General features: G+C 37.7%; 3 protein-coding genes across 4 annotated transcripts; 1 reads left to right on the top strand and 2 right to left on the bottom strand.

The window, feature by feature from the left end:
- Positions 1-40: 40 nt before the first annotated feature.
- On the bottom strand, positions 41-12,437 carry LOC140778194 (pre-mRNA-processing-splicing factor 8A). The gene is made up of 25 exons (XM_073122786.1): positions 12,003-12,437; positions 10,905-11,028; positions 10,696-10,788; positions 10,112-10,502; positions 9,315-9,804; positions 8,415-9,205; positions 8,171-8,256; positions 7,900-8,082; positions 7,406-7,720; positions 7,025-7,329; positions 6,487-6,941; positions 6,260-6,386; positions 4,956-5,197; positions 4,729-4,852; positions 4,453-4,642; positions 4,259-4,366; positions 3,757-4,010; positions 2,963-3,579; positions 2,766-2,872; positions 2,352-2,606; positions 1,626-2,261; positions 1,340-1,537; positions 983-1,261; positions 645-887; positions 41-555 (listed from the first exon to the last, which is right to left on the bottom strand). Exons 1-25 carry the CDS (start codon positions 12,272-12,274, stop codon positions 364-366), a joined length of 7,077 nt encoding a protein of 2,358 aa, XP_072978887.1. The 5' UTR covers positions 12,275-12,437; the 3' UTR covers positions 41-363.
- A 1,176-nt stretch (positions 12,438-13,613) lies between these two features.
- Positions 13,614-16,578, top strand: LOC140777487 (dehydrodolichyl diphosphate synthase CPT3). 2 transcript variants are annotated; one of them, XM_073121631.1, is made up of 2 exons: positions 13,614-13,892; positions 15,080-16,578. In XM_073121631.1, exon 2 carries the CDS (start codon positions 15,088-15,090, stop codon positions 15,835-15,837), a length of 750 nt encoding a protein of 249 aa, XP_072977732.1. In that variant the 5' UTR covers positions 13,614-13,892; positions 15,080-15,087; the 3' UTR covers positions 15,838-16,578. The 2 variants fall into 2 exon arrangements, with proteins under 2 accessions (XP_072977732.1, XP_072977731.1); XM_073121630.1 differs by having other exon boundaries at positions 13,702-13,892; positions 14,959-16,578.
- Positions 16,579-16,751: 173 nt separating this feature from the next.
- On the bottom strand, positions 16,752-22,502 carry LOC140777486 (UDP-N-acetylglucosamine transporter UGNT1-like). The gene is made up of 10 exons (XM_073121628.1): positions 22,039-22,502; positions 20,825-20,901; positions 20,045-20,203; positions 19,809-19,942; positions 19,126-19,256; positions 18,987-19,031; positions 18,779-18,876; positions 17,405-17,512; positions 17,252-17,308; positions 16,752-17,166 (listed from the first exon to the last, which is right to left on the bottom strand). The coding sequence occupies exons 1-10, from the start codon at positions 22,178-22,180 to the stop codon at positions 17,092-17,094; spliced, it is 1,026 nt and encodes a 341-aa protein (XP_072977729.1). The 5' UTR covers positions 22,181-22,502; the 3' UTR covers positions 16,752-17,091.
- Between the last annotated feature and the right edge of the window lie 1,457 nt (positions 22,503-23,959).

Genomic DNA, 23,959 nt, shown 5'->3' with positions numbered 1-23,959 from the left:
GCTTAATTTTTTTTGACTCGGACGAGATCACACCAGTAGATGCAAGATAAATAATTTACCTACCAAAGGGCGTAGTTATTGCTTTTTTTCTGATACAAAATCCATCGTAACTGCATTCTATAAGTTAAAACAAGACATACATCAGTGCATAAATGTACACTTCCTTCGAGCAGTCTACAAGAAAAGGTACTGTTGATCCGAAGATTGGAGTGTGTCTCACAACCACATACAAAACCTATGTACAACGTCCTTTCCAAGGATAAATACCAGCCATAACCCCATGCCGTTTACTCATTAATAGGCGAGGACACAGTACTATATTTACTAGTACAGCGTACTTGTCTGAAATACTACTACTCTCTTCTAAGTAAACTTATCCTCTCTGTCTCCCTCAGCTGTCTCACCCTCCTCGAGATTACTGAACTCGAGATAATGTGTAGGCCTGTGATCCTCGTGATAATAGTCCCGGGGTGTGCCGAGCTTCATTCCATACTTCATGCTCGCAGTATGCTTTACTCCCATGAAGTTGTAATTCCACGGACCATTATCTGGAACCTGAGCACGACAATTTGATGTCGGATCACTATTTTACAGACAAAACATCAACAACCTTTAGAAAAGACGAGAATGATAACGCATATTACCATGTAAAATCCCAAGAAGCGGTCGCTGAGAAGCATTTGAACCTTCTCATAATGGGTTGGCAGGTATCCATGTGGATTGCTTCCAGTGTCCTTGTTGAGGCGACCCCATTCATAACCACTTGGTGTGAGCTTATATGCAGTCAAAGAACAGGATCCTGGAGTGAAGCTGCAGGTCAAGATAATGCATTTCTCACCGTCCCATTGCTTGCTGTTCTCTAGAATTCGAGCATGGGATGTCAGATCCTGCAATAAAACAATCAACAGTTTACAAAGAGGGTATTAGAACAGTCTTGTTCATCAACATAACCACACAAAGAGTAAGAAGGGTAAATTTTAACCTGTGGAGATAGCTGTGGAAGCTCATTTGGTTGTGTGTGCATCCAACCCAATGGCTCCAAGTCATTCAGGAACTCATGTTCAGGAAGAGCTGATGGGAGATGGACTTGCTGATGAGTTCCCCACTGTGGCGGCATGGCTATACACCGGATTTCCTTCACCTGGGGATTATCTTGAGGGCTTAAACCATACAAGTATCCAGAAATTTGAGTACGAAGATCTGCTATGCAGATAAATTTCTTCAATATGTTTTTCGGCATGATGTAAGTGTAACCCGTCTCCTGTTAATTAAGAAATATATTAAGGTCAGCAATCCACTGTATTAGGGAGACTTGAAATGAAAATATTCACAAACTCACCTTTATGTCGTCTGAGTTAACATAAATATGATTGACTCGAAGATACAGATTTGTAGCAGAAATGGCCCTCACACGCCAATCAGTTTTTGACCCAAATGCTTGTTGCTCATACGGACTAGTTGTCGTAACAATAAGCTCATCTCCATGCACATTTGTAGTCCTAGTTGTGACCGCAGTTAACTGGCTTGCCTCTTTTGCCTGCAAGAAGGAAAGAAGAACGTAAATTTGATCTAGAATATAAATTAACCGAAGGAGAAATAAAAGAATAATTTCACAAACGTCTCACCTGCTTCTCAATTTCTGCAATTTGTTGCCTCTGTTGTGAGGGGGGAGTTATCTCAGCACCAAGTATAATGTCACGAATTTCGGATTGTGTCAGGGCTGATGTGTTTACATTATTCTTCTTTGCATAATCAGAAAGTATGAGATCCCTCAATGCAACCTCCACCTTCATCCACTGATCATCTGTCAGAGATGGCCAAATGTGGTGTGGCTCAGTGACGATCGTCTTGTCAGGCTTCAGCAACATCTTTGCCTTCTCATTATTCACGTGAAGTGCACGTAAGATCAGTATGAGACGAGAGAAGGCAGTGTATGATGATATGGTTTTCAACCAATCATCATAAATATTGAAAAGAACCATCTGTGGTTCTGTAGCCTTGAGTATCAAATCACCAAACTTCTCAATTTTCAAGCAAGCCTGGAATGGCAGCTGAAGCTCACTACCCTTGATAACAATGTTAGGAAAGTCAAGCAAATGGACCTCCAAAGGGTCCAACATCCCTTTCCGAGTCACAATAATTTGCTTAGGTTGCTCTTCAACAGGCAGAGATCGCACAAGAGCAGCAACTTCCTCTGCCGTTTTCCACTTGGCCAACTGTCCAAGACGCTTTTGCCCTGCCCAAACACTTGTGTGGATGACCTGCATATACCATTTATTATGTTTGTTATTTTCAATTATACAGGAGTCCAAACTATTATGCTTAAAAGAAACAGTATGAGATGAAAGAACCTTCAAAAATAGTTGCCCTGTTCTTGGATTGAAGATAAAAATAGCACCATTTATAGGTTTTGTAGTAAGATTTCCCTCGAAAGTCTTATGAATTGTAACACGATACACATTTGTGTCATCAACAAACCATATGATTTGATTGCTGAAGATCTCTCCGTAATTCTGGGATGAGAGGTATGGTTCTGTAGGTTCAGATGAATATAGCTGCAGACCTTTTCTTATTCTCTCTCTCAAGACGTACAAAGCTGGATTTGACTGTGAAGAGGAAAAATAAATAAGCAAGCTACTTTATCTAGCATAAATAAGAATCACAAGGACATGAAAATGTCGACTTTAAAAAAAGGGACATCAGCTTAGCTATTTAAGTGAGAAGCCTTAAGCTTTGTTAACAAATGACCATATAACAATGTGTACCTTCATGATTTTGTTCATTGCTTGGGCAAGAAGTGGTTTTGAACCAGGAAACCAATTGCCAAAAGCAGAATGCAAGTTATATGCTAGATCAAGTCCAATCATCACTCCTGCAATAAGAAATAAAAAATATTAGTTCATTGGCACACTAGTTTCAAAAAATCATGGGAAGAAGATAGCATATAACTGTAGATGTTTACCAGTTGGAGATGGATAAATGGACATGTTATCAGTTGTATAATCCATGAATTTAGCTCTTGTATAACGTTCTATATCATGTGAATCATAGTCCCCCCAACGAAGTTGCACATCTATCCAATATTTATTGCTTGCTTTTTGATCAAAAACATCCTTTGACTCTGCAACTAAGCTAGGTTTGGACATTGGCCATCTATGTGCAGCAAATAGAAGAACGTCTGCACAAGAACTGTTCATCTTGTAACTCTTTCTGGGATGAATTGTCTCTTTCTGCACAGTCTCAATCTCCAGTGCATCTAGTTCTTGATCTAAAACTTGGCAAAGATCCATAACAACACTCTCATGGATCTTTTGCCAAAGATGAGCTCGAAATATCTGAATTAAAGATATCTTCAAGGTTGGAATTTTTCCATGCATGAATATCCCTGTAAGATCTAGCTGCACCTGGAAGCCTACATACACATTTGCACGATTTATTGTCGGGGACCACCACAAGGTGAACCTACGATTGGGGATTTGATTCAACCCAGATCTTTGAGCATTAGTTAGCTTCTTATACTTCATTGACTCTTCAAAACCAGATGCCTTCTCCCAGAAGAGACCTTCCCATGTTGGGAAACTGAAAAAAGTATCATCTATAATCAGCAAAACAGACCTCAACAAACAGGTAACAAAATAAAATGATCTAACAAAAATTGACTTCATATGTTAATCATTGAGGAAATGTTGCACTTGACTGTTCTCACAGATTTTTCTTATTGTGCCCCATTAAAAGAAAGTGGCAGCTTTTACTTACTATGTCCCTTTAAATAAGGTATGCTCCAATATTCCTTCCACTCCTCCAAGTGCTTGGATGACATCAGTTCGATAATTATTCAAGTTCCACAGCTTCCCATCATGTCGTTGATGCGTCCACCAAAATGGATTTTGTTTCAGGACTTGGTACTGCTTAAAATCAGTGCGTACCCTCCAGCCTTTATCATATGCCAATGTGTGACGGTCTTTTTGGAAGAGAGTATTGATTCGAGGTATCCCTCTGTCCCAGGAATCCTGCAAAAGTTAATAAGCTGTGTCAAGCATTGCACTATGCAAAACCAAAATATGAATTCTGGTTTGCTCGCAAGTTCACTCATATTAATGACACAATTGACTAACATATAACCAAGCATCCTAGTCTTCTCAACAATTAAACAGACAATTGACTGATTAATGTAAGTTCACTAATGTTAAATGGACAACTGATTGGTTTACCATAGAGATAAAAAAGACCTAGTCTTCTCAACAATCAAGAGACCCACCTCAAGATCCTCAAGCGTTAACCGCCTATTTTGTGATTGTGCTTCTTGCCTCTTTAATGCATATTCAGCCCATACACGTTGTGAATCAATGAATTCACTCTCCCATGGCTGAAAGAATCAAATAAAGATAGTGAGTTCAGCAAAATACCACTGTGAATCAAACAAGAAATTATCCAATAAATGTGAATAAGAACCTGAATATAGCGATAAAGATTTGGGATTAGTTGATCCTCCTCATGGCTCATACCACTGCGGAAGTGCGTCACCCCAACATCTGTCTGCTGGCTATACCTGAGGTCACTCTGTGGTATCAGTATATGGCCCATTGACAACATACCAAGACCCCCAATCTCCTTTGGTGTGTAGAAAATAACAGGAGGAAACCTGAAAGCATAATAAGAATAAGAACCAGAGTGGTATTTATTAGCAGGCTAAAAGGAATTCACATTCTAGAGAAGTTAGTTAATTACCTGCTAGGCATCTTTGAATTCAATCCAATCTTAATACGAGTTTGAATCTTGTTTTCGCATTTGACCAGCAAATCTAATAGCTCCTGGGTATGCACTGTTGCCTCACGGAAATATGTCATAAGACCTGAAGAGAAAGGGGAAAAAAATATAAGCATGTTAAGAATGTAGTTCCTCGTTGTGTTAAAATAAAAATCCGTCTGCAATGCAACAATATAAAGCTGACATACCGATAAGGGCTGTATTCCATTTGTTGACAATCTTAGTAAATGTTGTTGATCCTGATGACATAAGGATTTGCCTGACACGGTTTTCAAACACCTTCATGTGTTCGTCGTCAACACGCAAAAAGGCTATTGCTGTCCTTTCTTTGGTTTGCTCATTCTGCAAGTTCCAGACTCCATCCTTCGTGTTGCTGAATGCCTCTTGAGTCATCCGTACTTTGGGCAATATACGCACTTCAAACCCGCACCTATACAGAAATAGAAACTATCTAAATTTGATATAACCATGCATTCAAAAACACAACTAGCATGCCATAAGATCTGTATCTGTAGAAATCATAGTATAATCCAAAAGGGAGCCAATAAAGCAACATTTTTAACTTCACTCATATGAAACCAAAAGTTGTATGGGTCACTACAGTCAGATAAGTACAAAAGCAATTCTAGAACCAGAGACAGAAAACAAACAAAAAAGATCATGTTATTACTAATAAACATGCTGATGAGCAAAAATAAATCATAAAAGACTGGCACAAATAGATTACACGTCATGAAAACTGGAACTACTACACATGCAGGTCTTCTCCGCATACCAAAGAGAGCACAAATGCCCCAAGCAACGGAAGCAGTCCTCAAGGAAAACTAACTAAATAATGACAAGAAAACAAAGAAGAGGAAAGGGATAAATCAGTAGAAGGGCAGGGCAATAAAGAAATATAGTAAATACATAGAAGATTTGAGAACAAACATTCAGTATATAAGTAAGCATGAAATCTGTGGGAGATCAAATTACAACATATAAACACATTCGTACTGTGAAGGTAGAATAATAGATTGTAAATTGAAGACAAAAATAAATAATAAGCACAATAAAAGTAGATTGAGTTAAATCAGAGTCTAAGAAAGCATCTCTAATATTCTACTAATTAACTTGAAGTCGGAAAGGGACAGCAGAGATATTATAAAAAATATTGAGCTTAAAACACATTTTGCAGGATATATCAGGTATCTGCTCTGAGAAGATATTTATCTTTATATAGAAGCATTGTTGTGAGAGTTAAATCAGAGTCTAAGAAAGCATCTCTAATATTCTACTAATTAACTTGAAGTCGGAAAGGGACAGCAGAGATATTATAAAAAATATTGAGCTTAAAACACATTTTACAGGATATATCAGGTATCTGCTCTGAGAAGATATTTATCTTTATATAGAAGCATTGTTGTGAGAGTATGGAAGCACCAAATTAACAAAAATGGTTAATGTCTTTCTTGTGAATCTAATGAGTTTGAGTCTTTGAGACAATACATACATGCTAAAAAGCAGGTTAGGGTTGTCCTTGCTGTAGACAGAAACGAAACTATTTTCCCACTCCAAGGTTGTAATACTTCTCGGAAGACGATTTTTCATATCCCAAAAGACACTTCTCCCAAGGTTAACTGCAGAATAAAAGAAAAGTAGTTATTATTGTCAAAGCTCTTCTGTAGTAAAGAAATTATAATATCAGTGATGCCCATGAAATCAAAATAGAAAAGATACCGTCATGCTTCATGAGTCTCATTCTTGCATCTCTTGGCCAACACTTCTTATTATTGTAACCCACCATATTTTCATTGTTTGGATCAGGATGTTCTGTCAGGTACCGTTGAATGAGGTCGCGTGCCTCTTCATGAGTGAAACGGAACAACATATGTACCTTGTCAATATACCGAGAATACAACCTAATTGGGTGCCTGGTCTCAACTTTAGTATCTGAAAATGTGATAAATTCATTTGGCATTTGAGGCGGCCCAGCTATTTCACTGGCTCGAGTTAGGCCCAGAAGTAAGAGATCTAGCATGAGTCCATAGTACTGAACAACAAAGGAAGCAAACTGAAGACCACGAATTAGCCCATATGAGTTTGTATGGCTCATATCCTTGTAGGACAACACCACATTATTCTTGGCAGTGACATAGTCAGCAATATTGTGATCTAGGACAAGTCGTAGAAGCCTGTGAAAACACAAGTGTTAGACAAAGAGCAACAACTGTCAAAAATTAATCAAAATTGATATAATAAATCAGTGGTTGCATACCTATTTAACATGGTCAGGTCTATTTTCTCAAAGAATTTCTCAAACTTAGTCTGGAGCATCACTACACACTGTCCATCACCAGTATCCCATATGCCCTGTAAGTTATTTATACCCTGGCACCATTTATAGACAAGAAGAGGTGGCGGCTCTGAATCTGCAGGCTTGACCCAATTTGGGAAAAGATGTCGCTTGTCACCTTCATACCAAAGGTATTGATCAAGATATGCATCTGTGATTTTCTCGAGAGGTTCAATTTCATATACAGGAATCAAATAGCTGTATAAATCCATAAATTCGATTCCAACCTGCAGAGGCAATACATTTAGAAATATGCTGAAATGCCAAAAAAAAATCTGCTACTGAAAATCAGATCTTACGTACTTCTTTGAAAGCACGCTGTGTAAGCAAGTGACGTTTTATCCTTGACAATGCCTCATGTGGATTGTCATAGGCCTGCTCAATCAGACCCAATTCTTCCCTCTGCAATTGATTTAATCTAACTGCAACACTGTATGACTCTTTTAGCCTTTCCAATGCTAGAATGAGAAGCTTTGTATCATGTTTATATGATAGAGGAGGAAAAGGTATGGGTGAGAACTTCCTCGACTCTAACCAGTGAACAGTTGTAGTATATATAGCAACTGCTTCTTCAGGAGTGACATATGGACCATCTTTCAAATAATTGTGTTGCCTCTCCTATTAAAAATGGGTAAGAAAATAAGAAAAAGATCGAGAGAATAGAGAAAGAGCATTTTGGAGTTAAAACTCAAAAGATAGATAACATGCGGAGGAATTAAGTTAGCAAAAAAATGAACTCAATCCACAGTCATAGTGAACAACTTATGCAAATAACAGGTATGCAATATAAATGTCACCTGTTCTGCCTTCAACCACAGACGAGTCAACCTTCCTAGATTCTTCCTACAAACAGTCTTGTCTACTGTCGCACCCCTTCTAATACGCTCTCGATTATAGTGAGCAACATTGGTCCACCAATCTGCCTTAGACTTGACATATCGAAGAATCATGTTTTCAATGGGGACTGGCAAACCAGGAACCTTCACCCACAAAAACAAAAAAAAAATATGAGAAACTCATAAAATTCAGAATAAGACAACAATTACTAAACATTGAAATAATAGACACCTTCCAAGGAATGTTGGCTTTCCAGCATCGCCATGCTTCACTAAGATGTTGCAAGATGGTCCTCGCCTTATTTTGCTTGATGCCCTCTGCATTAAACCAAAACTTCTTACATAAGTTTCACATTCTATCAGTAACTACAATTACGCTATAATCAACATATGAGGATTGGATGAGCAGGTATACAGCCACATTTCAACCACAAATGAAGATCTATCAGAAGACAATCAAGAATAAAGTAACAGACCTGGCATCGCGTCAAGAACATCATGCATAACTGCAGCTCGGAGTTCCAAATCAAAGTGACTCTCTACACGTTGCTTAGTGACAGTCTTGGCAACTCCTTTTGAATGACGCCCCTCAAACTGCCGAGCAAGAAGATTGCCTAACCATCTCTCCAGCAAGGGCACAATGCCCCGAAGGAAAAATAACCAGACCCGCCACATTGGAGCCCAAAATCCACAGCCTGGCCCTTTTCCAACAGGGCCAGTGTTGAACCGGTAATAGATTAAGTGTTTCAGATCCTTACACATTCGTATCTGTCGCATTAGTCGATACTTGTAACGGTACATACCGGTTAACTGACCAACATGCGAAAATGTATACTGCAAACCATCAGCCAATTGGAATGCATCCACATTTCCCAAGCGAAACTGGATGTTTGCATCAACAACCAGCTTGGTCAGTCGCAATATCTCACGACATAGATGAAATGCATTTCCAAAACGAGATTTTTTCCGCTCCTTTGTGGTTAGTGTCTTTACGGGTTTTAAATTGAAATTGTAATCAAGATGAAGATAGTTGAGATTTTTCCGGTGAATCAACAAATTCAGCATGTTGTAACCCTGCTTACAAACTTGCAGACCTGCTTCTGCCCAATCTAGTTCTGTAGTTTGAAAGAACTTAGTTGCTTGAAGTGACCGAAACAAATGTTTCTTTTTTTGGGCCTTTGGAGGCCTGTGATGCAGCTCATTAAGTACATAACACTTCAAAAGTTTCTGATAGCTGACACGAACTTTAACTGGATAAGATGGAGGGCTGCAACATTAATTAATGACATCATATTAGAAATGGTAAAAACACCAGATGTGAATTTATGAACTATGCATACAAAAGTTAAAAGAGGAAGCAGGAGAAGAAAAATTACCAATGCTCTTTGTACCACTCAGACACAAGAGGTATGTCTTCAGATCGTCGCATCCGGCCAGATCTCATGTTGAAAGGACGTGGAGCAAACAATAATGCAACTCCAGCTGCTGTTGTATCAGTATAAAGTTGAATATCAGCCAACAGAGGTGCCACACCATCTGGGAGGTTAAAGTCTTCCTCATCTTCCTCTTCATTAACTTTCTTCTCACGCCGGTCAACCTTGTTAATTGATGTTATGGGGTTTATTAAGGGATCATAATAGAATGCAGGCAAATCTGGGTCCTCAGTTTTTATGTACATTATCATTGGAGAATGATATACACAAAGCTTTACTTTCCTTGGTCTGTTATTATACAGATGAGGAAAAGCAATTCTGTACTCTGTCCTCAGTGGCTGACGAATGATGAGCTTATTGATGTCATTAAATTCGTTCCAGTCCTCATCTCCTTTCTCCATGTCACGGTACAATGGCTCAAACTTGGGACCACCTGGAAGGAAGTACAGAACATATGACCAAGAGTGAGTAATACATGCTAAAAGCAACATATAGGAATAATATATATGACCACCGTGAACTACTATGGAAAAATGATGGGTTCCTCTCTAAATTATAGGAATATTTCCTCATTTAACTTTTCAGCCATAAGATAGTATCAAGGTCACGATAATAGCATTGTACAAGTTCCAAGAAAAATATTACTAACATATAATGCATCAAAATTACTCTAAAAGGACAGATGAATATCTCGCTTCATAGACATAATCACGTTGACAAAAAGCAAGTGTGGAACATACCAGGTATACACATGTTCAAGGCCTTGGCAGTGAAGAATGACTCCATGTCAAACAAGTAAAAATAGTTATGGTCAATCAAATCAGATAATAGCTGCCCTGCGAGTCGATAAAGAGTCGCCATTATCGGAAGTGAAAGATGCCATTTCCTGTAGCTAGGTCCGTTTATAAGCTTTGTCTTTACAAGAGGTTTGTGATCATAAAACCAGGTGTACACAGCAGAATCTTCCTCCTCATCAAGTTCCAGTTGTATAGCCTCCAATGGTTCAACATCCAGAAGATTATCAGCATAATCTAATGGAGGCTCCTCATCGTCAAATGGAGGAAAACGCATTCTTTTGAAATGCCTCCTATCCCTCTTCTCTCTCCGCATCATAATCCACATGGTACCCCACTGTTAAGCGCATTAACCATGAGTAGATTAGCAAATAAATAGTAAAGTAACAAGTTCTATAGACATGGAAGTACCAAACCTAAGTTAAAACAATTTTGAGAAAAAATAGCTTACAAATCCTTTAAAAATATGCAAAATACTAAATGCCTCTGATAATTTCAAAATACCTAATAAAGAGAATTGCATGACTCACCTGTGCAAGGTAGATTGGTTCAACTACCCAAGGAATCTCATTTACAAATGTGATTGCTCCAGTGATATGATACAAAATTTTCACATTGCGAACCTGCAAATAAGGAATTGCATAAAATAACAATCCAGATACCATATATCATAGTAATAGCTAATGAATTCACTACTTAATAACTAATGAGTAGAACAAAACTAAAAATAAGCAGTCACCTGCTCCCATGGCATGGGCATGTTCTCAAGAAGCTTATAAACTGCATGAGGTACAAACTTAAGGGCTCCAAGGTATACACGTTTATCATGACGGTATTTCTTTGAAGACATGTCTCCATGATCTCTGTGCAAGACAGTAGTAAATAACATTAGTTTGACCAGCATGTTACATTCATCTCAATAGTTCTAAGCAAATAACCAATCAAAACAGAGGGTTGCAGCATTCAAGCTCGCCTAAATATGTTACCTACTGTAGATGCATTCAAATACATTCTCATAGAGTTTCTTTCAAGTTTTAATAAATTAATTGTAAACCGTGGAATATGTAGTTGGATATTATCGTAGATACAAAAGCATAAGGACAAATGACAAGTGAGTAACTTTGCTTTCTCTTCACTTCAGAATACTGAGTCCGGCCCCTGTTCTTTTCATCAACCAAAATAATATAAATGTCTAAAGGTGTAGACACATGGTATAAGCATTTCAATAAACTCAAGTTCAAATAAGCTAAATCTGACTGCTCCACCATTCAGTAAATCATTCTGGAGAAGCTCATTCAAGTACAAAAGATGGATGTTCGGACCACCCTTCTTGCCTTCCATTGAACCGAACATATATAAATTGCTCTAAACATCCTTCTTCGTAATGCCTACTGTAAACTTTAAGCAGACATGACAGCATCACACAGATCCTAGAAATAAAGTCCCAATTTATGGTATAATTTGATATATTGTTATACTTTTGTCCTGTAAGTAGAAAATGGGTAAGATGATGGGCAGCACTGTCCTTGAAACTATAAATTAATACTTTATTTGATAACATAGAATATATAGCCCCGTTCATGTAGCTCTAGGAATATTGCTCGTGATAAACAATGACCGGCCAAAGCAAAACAATACCATCTTTCTCACACAAACTCCGAAAATCCAACGCTTCATATTAAAAAGAGAAATTAAAGGAAAGATAACCAGCTCTCTTTCGTTTAAATTCCCTATCCGGTCCATCTCTGATCAAAATATGCATTCTAGAGCGTAAAACAGCTCCAAAAACTAAGAATTAGAGAATGAGGAGGAAGGATTCCGAAAGAAGACGAAGTACCTGATAATCTTGCGAACATGCTCCGGTGGCATGTCCTCCTTTTGCGCCTCCACGAATCCAAACTTGCGCTTGTCGCCATACCTCTTGGAGTTGAGCTGCTGCCACTTCCTTGCCTTCTCCACCAGATGCGCCTCCAACTCCGCCGGAGAAGGAGGTATGCTGTAAGACGGCTGCACCGCAGGCGGAGGCGGAGGCGGCGCTGCAGGAGTCCCAGTGGTCCCCGGTGGCGGAGGCGCCATCGAGGACGAAGGCGGCGCCGCGCCGTTCCACATCCTTCCTTCTCTACTGGGTAAGAGAAGAGAGAAGAAATCCTAGGCGCTCTCCGTCCCCTGTGGATCTCCTCAGCGAGGGTTAGGGTTTTGGAGTGAGCTAGGGTTGACAGAAAGAGAGGAGAGAGAGAGAGGAGGGAAGTGTCAAGCGACGGGAAGAAAGATGTGGGGTTTTCTCATTTTATGGAGGTGAGACGATGAAGTCGGCGTCGACTCTTATAGTCGGTTGGTTAGTTCTCGCCGACTATCCTGGATCGGGCTTGAGCCCAAGTCTGGCCAGGATTAGAGCCTAGAGCTAGAAGTCTAATTAGATAATAATGAATACTTAAACTAATTTGTACTATAAAATGGATAAATGATATAATCCTTATTATTTTCCAAGATTGAAAATTTAAGGAGAAATTACATTTTATCATGTACTTAGGCCTAAATATACTTTACCTCTATAATTATATTTACGTCATTTTACCCTCTTACAATTTTCTTTAAACTAAAATTATTATTTTTATTATATTTGATTAAACATTAATTAAATTTGAAGATACCTATTAAAATAAAGTTGTAAAAGAATGAATAAACTTTTCTATACCTCTAAAATAATATTGATTCAGTTTCAGATGATAAATATATTAGATTGATATATATTTTTTTATCATCTAAAATTTGACCGATATTATTTATTTTTTTATAACTATTTATCTAATAAATATCTTTAAATTCGACTTGTGTGAGTCAAATATATAAAAAAAAAATTGTTACATTTTAGTCTAAGAGAAACTAACATAAAATAATAAAATGTGGAGTAAAGTCTTAGCATGATAAAAACAGTAAACGGGTTTACGGGCAGCATGGATTTATCCACACGTGCGATGGTGCTAGAATGCAAAAGATGGATATATTAAACCACTTTAAAATTAGGATTTATTTCACAAGCCGCGCAAACAATAGGACAGCTCACAGGCTAGCTAGTCTAACCTTTCATGATTGTAAAACTATAGTATAAACTGATCCACCAATTAAATTAGACCGTTACTTGTTACTTGTTCTCAAATGAATATTAGAAGTCTAAGGACCGCATTTAAAAAAAAAATAGCAAAGGGAAGTGAATTTAAACATACTCATACGAGGATAAAAAAAATAGAAATTTATCAAAATTTAAATGCCTTTAAAAAAAAATTGCCATTTTACTCTATTAGTTTTGACATCTCCTATGACTTACCAGTTACATCAATTATATTGGAAAATTTGCTGTGTTGCTGATGTTAACTGGAAGGGGATGGAAAACGACTTTTCTATATAAAACAAACAAACAACTGTAGCTACTGTTCAGTCGTAGTACCGCATGACTGGGAGGGCTCGAGCCCGACCGTCGACACACTGACTACCTCCCCCGTCCCTTTCCCTTTTTTTCCTTTTAACCAACCAAAACCAACCCCCTCTCATCTTCTACCTTCTCTCACTCCTGATCTCCTCTTTCCACGAACCCTCGGTCCCTTTTTATGTTCCCAGCTGCTCTTCCCCTTCCCCCCATTCTCCTCCTCGGTTGATGTCCCAATAGTCGCGCTCGTCGTCGCTAGCCGCCGCCACGAGCCGAGTAGCGCCGTTGACCTCCCCTTCTGTGGTAACATGCTCTCCTTCCCTTCGCGCTTCCTCTCTTTTATTGTTTGGGGGGCGGCTGCCCCTACGGCCAACTCGATAGCCACCCACCACCTCGCCGTGTCCTCTCCCTCCTCTCTAATTCGGATCAACTCAATGGCATAGTTTTGGGGCTGCCCCGCCCAAGGCAACCCTATCAAGCTCAAACTTCCTGTATACTATAGTAGATAATACTCGTGCAACTACTAATACGAGTAACATTTATATTTTTGTTGTTGTTATTAATTCTTTTGTTAGTGTGGACCCTTCTTTTTGTTCGGAAGAATCTCTTGTGCGTTCCAATTTCCAAAACATTTTTTCAACCACTCGACCCAAAACTTTATTAGCTTCCTTCCTTGCCATCGCCGAACGCGACGCCACCGTCTCCAACCGGTATTCGCTCTCGATCGCTCGCTCGCTCGCTCTACCTATGCCTTCTTTGCGCAGGGATTCCGGAAAACCCTAGCTGTTCTCTTATTACTTCGTTATACTGGAGTTCCTCCAATTCCCTTGCTTGTTGGTATTTTCTCTTTTCGTTCTCTTCGGCCTGTCTAACCTTTCGACTAAAGTAAGCTCTGTGGATATGTAAAGGTTGAATCTTGTGTAGTATCTGCTTCTGGTTCATTCATCAGTGTGCTTGGAAAGATGACAAGTTTGATCCATTTGTGATTGCTTTATTATGATAGGCGCTTATTGCTCCTGTTGGAACCATTAAACTTTTAAGTAAGCATTTTAGCCTTGTAGCTGGTTATTGTTTCGGAGTTTCCTTTTTTATGATTAGGTTTGTATTTTTCTAGCCCATGGTTTGAAGCTGGAAAGCATTTTTAGCAGCCTAAGAGAACACCTCACACTCCTAGGGTTTATGAAGGATCCTATTAATGGAATGTCCAGCCTCTCCAATTTGATCGAGGGAAAAATCAACAACTAATGCAGCCATAGGGCACAGAGAACTTGTTGTTTTAGAATTTCTTTTCTATAGCTGTTGTACCTCCTTATTGTATTTGACTTTGTTTTGTTGTCGTACTTTTCTCTCCTTGTCTATGATATGCTAGGGTTTGGACATGGAGAATCATGGCAAAAGCATTACATTCAGTCTTTCTGCAAGTATACTGCGCTTCTTACGTCAATCTCTTTTTTCTGTGATCTCCTTTGGCCCCATGCCTAACCATATAGCATTCATCATGGATGGAAACCGTAGATATGACAAGAGCAGGAAGGTCGAAAAGGGCAGTGGTCACAGGGTTGGTTTCACAGCTCTCACTTCCAGTCTCCAGTATTGCTATGAAATGGGCGTGAAATATGTGACTGTGTATGCTTTCAGTATTGACAATTTTAAACGAGAACCAAGTGAAGTTCAATCCTTGATGGATCTAATGAGGGAAAAGATTGACGAACTGCTAAAACGAGAGAGCATTGTAAGTAAGTACGGCATTAAGATTAACTTTTGGGGGAACCTTAACCTCTTGACTGAGCCAGTAAGATTAGCAGCTATGAGGGCAGTTAAAAGTACTGCGAATAACATGGGACCAGTACTCTCTGTATGTGTGGCCTATACTTCTACAAATGAGATTGTGCATGCTATTGAATTAGCATGTGCAGAAAGGAGGAGCAGAGCACAACAAGGTTGTGAAAGTGGTAATTATGATGCTGAGGTTAAAGGGAATGATATGGATCATGAGATTTCAGTGGCTGAGTTAGAGCAACACTTGTACACAGCTGACTGTCCGGATCCTGATATTGTCATTAGAACTTCAGGGGAGACTCGTCTCAGTAATTTTCTATTATGGCAGACCAATTTCAGTCACTTGCAGAATCCAGATCCTTTGTGGCCTGAGTTCTCTCTTAGGCACCTTATTTGGGCTATATTGGAGTATCAGAGGGTCTACCCTTATCTAGAAAACAGCAGAAGCTTAAGGAGGAAGAAAAATTGAAGGTTGTGCCATGGTTTCCGCCCAGAGTGTACATGATCTATTATTTAAGTACCACAAGAAAGAGACATAGTATCCCCTCGCATAGTGCCTCATGTTCTTGGCAGGATCATAATATTCTGCTCCCACAAATATACTGGATTGCTATTATGCAGGTTATAGGTTTCTATAGATGTCAGGCAAATAAAGCATGTTCTCAGATAATATAGGTGTTCTGCAATTTGATTGGAGATGGTATGTGTCAAGAGGATTAAATCCACAAGAGGGATTGGTTGATAATTCTATTTCCAATTCTGCAGTGGCCATCAAGTGTGTTCTTCTTTGAAGCATCTTATTATGCCTGGAAGGGGGCATGAGTGTACCATGTATCTTTGCCTTAGGCACTTGTTGGCAGTTGCTGGGAAATTTCTGAATAACAGCAGATCATAAGAATTATTTCCTCCAGTCGTTTTTCTAATTTTAGATGTACTCTACCCACGTAGGATGGGATAATTACAGGGATTACTTGAGCAGTTTCTGCGAGTGTCTTCTTGCAGCAAAAGACTATTTTGTAATGATATAATCTTATATAGGATTTGAAAGAAATGAGATTCCACCTTTTTGTCAGATTGTTTCCCATCTGTTATCAGCTAACAATATGAGGTGCTTATTAGAATACAAGATAGGGGCTAGTTTTAATTTGACATAATTTACTTGGTTACAGACTGACAGGAACAGCTGCAGCAGATTACATCAGATAACAAGCAAGAATATCGAGAAGAGCCGCATACACAATTTTCCTAGATGAAAACAATTTACTCAATGGCATTACTACTTTACCTCCTTGATCCTAATTCGAGATGGAGATAGAAGTTGCCCAAAAACTGCAAGTGCAAGTCAACTGTAACAAATTAAAAGGACTGCTTTAAGTTCTAATATATCAAAGGAGATTTAAAATACTGTTGATCATATCATGTTAAATACGTTCCATTTCGTGGTGAACCAACTACTCTCTTGCCCACGTCCTTTTGAAGGAAAAGAAATATAGATATGAGGAAAAAAAAAGGAAAACAAAAAACAAAATTTCAACTCAGTGAACAGGCAAGATTAGTGTTGATTTGAATGGTCAATTAGGAGGAGCAGCTTCACTCAAAATCTTGTAAGATCCCTTCGATGGCCTCCCCCTAAAAGGGCACAAAGTAGATACTTTTGATAGCTTCCCTGAACTCCAGTTGGAGCATAACCAACCGTAATAAAGAGGTGTACAAAGTCCAATAACTACTTTCCCTTGAGTTTGCAGTAGGCATAAAATCCAGAGCCCACAAAACCAAGACCTTGGCCAATAACATTCAGCTGCAATTAGCAAAGAACCAAGTCAATATAAAATGCATATAGTAACAAGAACAACTATAACCCACGAGGATGACTTTGGACTCACTAGATCAAAAGGAAGCCCTCCAAAAATTACCCAGCCAAGTCCAACAGTAAACAGATCCTGTAGAAATTGGAATGTCAGATAATGCACAAGTGCGAACTTTAAAGATGCAAAGAACAAAATCAAATGGTTCAGAAAAAGAAAAGGTGAGTTAACCTTCAGGTTACCACACATTGTTTGTGTGAGTGCGGAGTTTAGGGTTGTGTTTAAAAATATGCTGTAATTCAAGAAAAACGCCAGTATACAGGAAAGTAGCATCACAACCTGCAAATTTGAAGTGTTAAACAAAGAAGTTAGGGAGGCAAGCATGTGCTTATTTTCATATAAAAACTCATGTGTTCATGTGTAACAGAATAGCTAACTGAAATAGAATTATCTGCAGCAATTAACTCCAGAAGAACTAGGGTTAGTTTCTTTGGCTGATGCGGAACTGACAGTAGGATTTGAGTTGAATTTGCAAACAAGTCTTGAATAAGAATGAGATTGAAATAGATCAAACAGAAGCAGTACCAACTAAAGCCAATATAGAAAAAAATAAAGTGAAGAGGCGGGGATGACAACATAGAAAGTTCATTAATTTGAGAAAGCCATAGTCCTAGTCTGTGCTCCATTATGAAACATATATATGCTTTCTCAGATATGAAGGACATGGCAATGGTCTCAGACAAATTGTCCTTCCATTTATGCCATAGTCAGTTAATATACTTCATAGCTGGCAGCTACCAATTCTGTCTGCCATCATTACCACTTATCAGGGATAAATTTTTATCAGGACGGTAGACATCACAGTCCTAGTAATGGTTGCTAACCATAAATTCATAAATGGAACTTATCAATTACCTGAGGATAGTTAATGCAACAATTGTTACTCAAGTATCAACTGTATGTATGTGGATTCCATTACATGGTATTTTCAATATCCCAAAATCTACTAGTCTCCCTTCTCATATTTCTCGTGCCTCTACTTATTCTTCGATATCTTATAATAAAGAATATAGCAATATACAAAAAATTGAGTGGCCTGCTGGGCAAGCGATCCACTTGATTTTTGTCAGGGTAAAATACTGTATGAATATTTTTAGTTAATATTAGCTGCTAGCCTGCTACCAAGTTGATAAGACCGAAAATTTTCTTAATTTTAAAGCAACTTTCTGTGTTGGATCTGGTTTAACTGTTTTACTTAAATGTTTATTTTTTAAAAAATTTAAGCCACCTCGACTTCTACAACTCTGCTGAAGTACTTACACAATGCCTAGGCATTGGGCTGTCCCTGGGCACTTATTGACCACCTATTATGTTAAAAAACGGTGACAGATAGTTTGGCATTGTACAGCATCACTAACATGACCTTGAAGAATGAATTGAACCGAGGTACACCTTCCAGTAAAATAAAATAGGTTGCCTAAAGAAGATCTATACTTTTTTTTCCAGGATGAAAGCACAAGAGAAAAGTTCAAGAAAAAAAGAGTTCACTTATTATTCTCCATTAAAAGTATACAGACAGAGAAGAAAATCCAGAGGTGAAAGTACCTGAAATCCAGCAGAATAAAGATGAGGGAAATTCATTGTGAGTTCCAAATCACCGTGAAAATATGTCCAGAACAACAATATTGGTCCACAGACCACTCCTGCAAATTAGTAGCGATACAACTTCAATTTTTCTAGCAAATTTTAGATTATTATCCGAGTAAGTAATAGAAAAGTTTCCAATATAGGAACATCCATTGTTACAATTTACCATTGCACCACATCAGACCAAAGCTATTGAGACCACTTGATTTTCCTGAGGAAAAAAAAAGATACAAGCAATCATGTGAACATAAAACAATTAAATGAGAAATAAAATGAAGTTACAGGAGAAAAGATATGGAAAGTACCAATACGGGCTATAGTAGCAAGATAAACAGCAGTAGTTAAGTTGGCTATGAGAACAATAGCATAGCCATAGGCATCAAATGATAAGTCACGAGCTCCAGCCACAAATGCTCCCAAAACAATCAAGGCCACACTGATAAAAGTAGTATAAAACCCATTGTTATGCCACTAACATGCCTTTCTAATTTCTACTAATAAACAGTTTTCTCATGAATCATGATACATGCTATCATATTCAACCAGCAGGAGGAAGGTCATCTGCATTATACAGATCATGAAAGCAAAAACTTGCGGGAGAACAATCTGAAATGGAAGCCATTCACTCCTCAAACAAACAGCAATTTCTACTATTATGCCACATGATTTCATGTCAATGGAGCAGCTTGAAACACACAAGCAACATATAGAAGAAAACTCAAAAAGTGTTAGATAAGATGTACGCAGACATAATGTCATTTATGCAGAGGTTGTTTCTTGACTCGAGCATGACACCACAGTGTGTGTGGACATGGCAAGTCTTAACATTGAACTAGATGATGCCCCCAAAAGCTCCATAGATGGATCAACAAAAAGTATATCCAACCTAATGCAGTAAAAATAACTAACTGACTCGGGAAGCACAATCACATTTTACTACTCTAAAACTAATAGGAGTACATAACAATAACTTTAAAAGGTAACTTACCTGCCAACAACATGACGAGTATACTTCTGCCTAATCAATAGATACTCCACAATCATTGTGAACACCACTGTTGTACGCCTTAGTGTGGTGTACATAGGAACATTTACTCCACGCACAGACTCCATGGAAGCAAGCTTTTTACCAAGACAATATGATAAGATGTTATTGCATTTCAAAAGGTGCTAGGTATGCTTGGTTCTGGTGCATAATTTTATAGGTCGCCAGATATTACGCACCATGTAAAGCAAATATGCAATAGAAAGAGGAAGGGTGTGCAACAATGTCCCAAGTGGCACAAAGCTTCCTGAATCAGATACTGTCCAAGGTTCACCAACAGTAAAAGAAATTATCTTCCAACGTTTCATTGCATAAAGAATGCAAGTCGAGCATACCATCTGTAAAAGTACAAATGCATATCAAGAAAAAAAAAAACAAATGCAATATAATGAAATCCTTCCTATACATTGTTTTAAAAAACTTATGCCGAATGCCTAATTTCCTACCTTAGACAAAATATAGCTAGGCGCCGCTTAGATTTTGCCTAGGTAACCTCCTTAGTATCTTGAACCATGTTCTAATATGTTGGTTTTGTAATTCAAATTATTGTAGATCTTGATAAATTAGTAGATTCTAAGTACTTAGTACGGTTCCTAACAAGAATACATTAATATATTTTTAGATTGTATGTATGAATTTTAAATTTTTATCTAACTATTATTTCTTGTATTGGTTTATTTCTAAACCGTCTTAAATTCAAGGTGCCGCCTAAGCACTTGCCTAGTGCCTAAAAACTTCGTGACCTCTTGTTCGCCTGTCTATTGCCTACAATCTTTTAAAATCTTGTTCATATTGTAGTAAACCTTAAACACTATCCATCTAATGAAATTTGATCATATTGTAGTAAACCACAAAAATAGTTATTAGAAAAATTATAATGAAATTTGATAAATTTCAAGATATTTGAAATATGTTATTGCTCAAAAATCAGGAAGCTACTAATAGAAAGATGAACATACCTGGAAGAGAGTTATAACATTAGCACAAGGAAAATTATATGAAGACAAAGCAGCCTTGTTGAACATCACAAGTAGTACTGCAAAAGGAAAACACAGTTGCAATAATGAAAAAATCATATAAATGGAAGAAAAGCAGCATCATATGAACAACATATTAAGTAAGCTTTACATAGGATGATATAAAATTACGTGCAAAAGAAAGGGCTTGCTTGGTTTCATGTATTTTTAAGATGCTGCATCTATAGCTCCAAATAGGAAACCAATAAAAGCAGCAATTTTAGATCCTCTTTTCTTTTCAGGAAGGTAAAGAAACTGGTAAAAATGAATCTACTCTGGCACACGGATAGACTATGTTTTAGTTTTCATAAAATTGATTTCAGATTGTGTACTATGTGAATAGATGAGTTTATTCAAATGCATCAACAAAACAGACCCTATATGTATCATCTATCATACAGATACTCTGAGCATATGTAATACATATGCAGCCTTCTATTTTGCTAAAAGTTTGACTATAAACAGATATAAATGATATTTGGAATCGAGATAACTAATTTCTCAGACAAATAAACAATCTCCACATATTTGGACTTTGTTAAACAGCCACACCAACTCAGGATACCGGATGACACAAACTGGACGAGACTAATGTACTCGAAGAGAATCTAAATCATGTACATAATTGACTGGAAGAAAACAAGAACTTACTTTCTTCCACAAATATAAAACTATATCTAGCCATCTTTTCATAACCAAAATACTACGAATGAGCAGGTACTAAGCGTTTCTTCAATTTGCAAATTCTTGGATAAAACTGCTAGAAGAACATTCAACCTTGGGCACGATCTCCTTATATAAACAAGAAGATGCAATCACATTACTATTACAAGGATCATGGTTGGTCAAATTAGGAGATATATTTATCACCCCCATCCTGTTAAAGAAAAAGGAGGCAACTTTTAAGATCAAATACGAAAAACAGAAGATTAACATGGTATCAAAATCCGGACCATTCAGCCGGAATTAGAACAAGACCTTCTTTTTACAAGCAAAACCAAACGCATCAACAACATAACCGCTCAATTCCTACTACTGCTCTCTTTGGAGTATAATCAAAAGAAGAAAACACAACAGAAAAAAAAAAGAATTAGGGGAAAAAACACACACGAAATTAACAGAAATGGAGGGGAGATTTATGGAATCAGGATCCGTACCAGCGCAAGACATGTAAGAGAGCGCCGCGTACGCCCCGCGCCTGGTCATCGCGGAGCCCTTGAATAGAAGGGCATCGTCACCGCCCCCGCCCCCCCGCGGAGGATCCGACACCGGCAGCAGCACGCTCTTCGGCGACCCCATCGATCCGACGGCCTAGCCGGTACGATGCACGAGATCCGCCTCCTCCTCCTCTCTCTCTCTCTCTCTCTCTCTCTCTCTCTCTCTCTCTCTCTCTCTCTCTCTCTATCTCTCTCTCTCTCTCTCCCTCTCTCTCTCCGAGAAGAGTCGTCGATAAACACAGCGCAAAGCGAAATTAAAAAGGAGGAAGCAGCAGTTCGAATTCGCTGTGTTTATTCCGCGCGTCAAGGCTGTACTCTCTTGAAAATTGCCAAGGAGTCGCCTTCTCGGTGTCTTCTCTCCGGAAATATTGATTAATTATACCCAAGACGATGAATCTACTTGGGAAGTTGTCGCGGAAGTTATATGTGTGCCATTGAAGCAAGAGACCAAAATATGCTCCATCTAATACACAATATTTAGATACACGATAAATATTTAATTTAGATAATATTATATTTTATTTTTACTCTTTTATAATTTTATTTGTTACACTCTACAGTATAGTAAATTGTTATAAATAAAGTTGTAGATAAAATTTATTAAATTATATACAACTTTATTTCTAAGAAGTATCATTCTAAATTTAATATCTGCGCCGGCTGTCGGTATGGTATCTTCTACTCAACTTTGGCTACTGAAACAGTCAACCTTTGGGAGGTTCTTCGCTACCTTAACTAGTGTAGGATCACACATCTCATTATTGAAATCGACTCGCTGCTCCTTATTAACATCTTAAAAGGTCTTCACCCGGCTCTCTGGGCGTTCGCTGCTATCATAGATGATTGCATGTATCTCTTATCTGCTTTTTCTTTTTTATTTTTGTTCCATATCTACTGCAAGACAAATCAGTCGACTGATTGGCTCGCAAATTATGATAGGAATATGGCTCTTAACTGTGTCTAGGAGAGTTCCTTTCCCCCCTCGTTCGTATCTATTTTGGCTGCTGATGTAAGTGGTGCTTACCATAACAGAGAAAGTTGATTAATAGATTACCTTTTATTTTTTAAAAATTTAATATATAAATTAATCATGTATTATTAAAAAAAATTAATAGTTCTATCCTAAGAAGATAAAACTATAGAAAAGCAAAATAAATTTAGACATAATCGGAGGGTAAAATATAGTTCCCCTTCGAATTTTTATCTCTACCAAAACAAAAAATCAAACCCATAAATACTCTACGAATATCAAAGTGTGGATAAGTGACATCATATCAGCATTAGTAAAGGTAGTTGTAATGTAAAGAGAGAGAATTATTTTAGAAGTTATTGCGAAGAGAAAAATATCTTACCCACAAGCACTTTGAAAAGAATCTACTAATGGAGTAGATGTGACATCACTATGTACATTAATGAAGATGATTATAAAATAGAGAGAAATTACTAAGAGTTAATTAAGTGTTTAAGTCCATCCTATTTATAAACAGGCTGTAAAGAGTTTATAAGCATCATTACTAGCAACTCTGTGTAGAAAGTTGGATTGGAGACCTTTTGGTTCTTTATTAATCTTTATCCCTAGTTTCTCTTTTCATACAACTCTGAAGCTTGATATTAGCACATTTGCATCCATATATTTTGAATTAGAATTAATTTATCTTATCAACTTTATTTTGTATCAATATGTCTCTATACTTTTAACTATGTTACAAAACTAATTTGTAACAACTAGGTATTTCACCCTATTCAATGGTGTTTGTGCCTTTTAAATTTAAATTTATTTATCTGTTTGAATAAAAATTATTTTAATTTTTCTCTACTAGCGACGTGTATATTGTTACGGTTTAGTTAAAAGTATAGAAAA

Source organism: Typha angustifolia, chromosome 15 (genome assembly GCF_048772165.1).
Source record: "Typha angustifolia cultivar Huaian chromosome 15, ASM4877216v1, whole genome shotgun sequence".
Classification (NCBI taxonomy): Eukaryota; Viridiplantae; Streptophyta; class Magnoliopsida; order Poales; family Typhaceae; genus Typha; species Typha angustifolia.
Note: the sequence above shows the minus strand (reverse complement) of the source record. Positions and strands in the feature narration are given on the sequence as shown.

Coding starts and splice junctions, on each gene's coding strand:
- LOC140778194 (XM_073122786.1), bottom strand. CDS start 12,274: ATGTGGAACGGCGCGGCGCCGCCTTCGTCCTCGATGGCGCCTCCGCCA. Junction 4,853..4,955: donor ATGGAATACAGCCCTTATCG/GTATGTCAGCTT, acceptor CTTTCTCTTCAG/GTCTTATGACATATTTCCGT. Junction 4,643..4,728: donor AATTCAAAGATGCCTAGCAG/GTAATTAACTAA, acceptor TTATGCTTTCAG/GTTTCCTCCTGTTATTTTCT.
- LOC140777487 (XM_073121630.1), top strand. CDS start 14,968: ATGGAGAATCATGGCAAAAGCATTACATTCAGTCTTTCTGCAAGTATA.
- LOC140777486 (XM_073121628.1), bottom strand. CDS start 22,180: ATGGGGTCGCCGAAGAGCGTGCTGCTGCCGGTGTCGGATCCTCCGCGG. Junction 20,902..22,038: donor CTCTTACATGTCTTGCGCTG/GTACGGATCCTG, acceptor TTCCTTTTGCAG/TACTACTTGTGATGTTCAAC. Junction 20,204..20,824: donor ATGTTATAACTCTCTTCCAG/GTATGTTCATCT, acceptor GTACTTTTACAG/ATGGTATGCTCGACTTGCAT.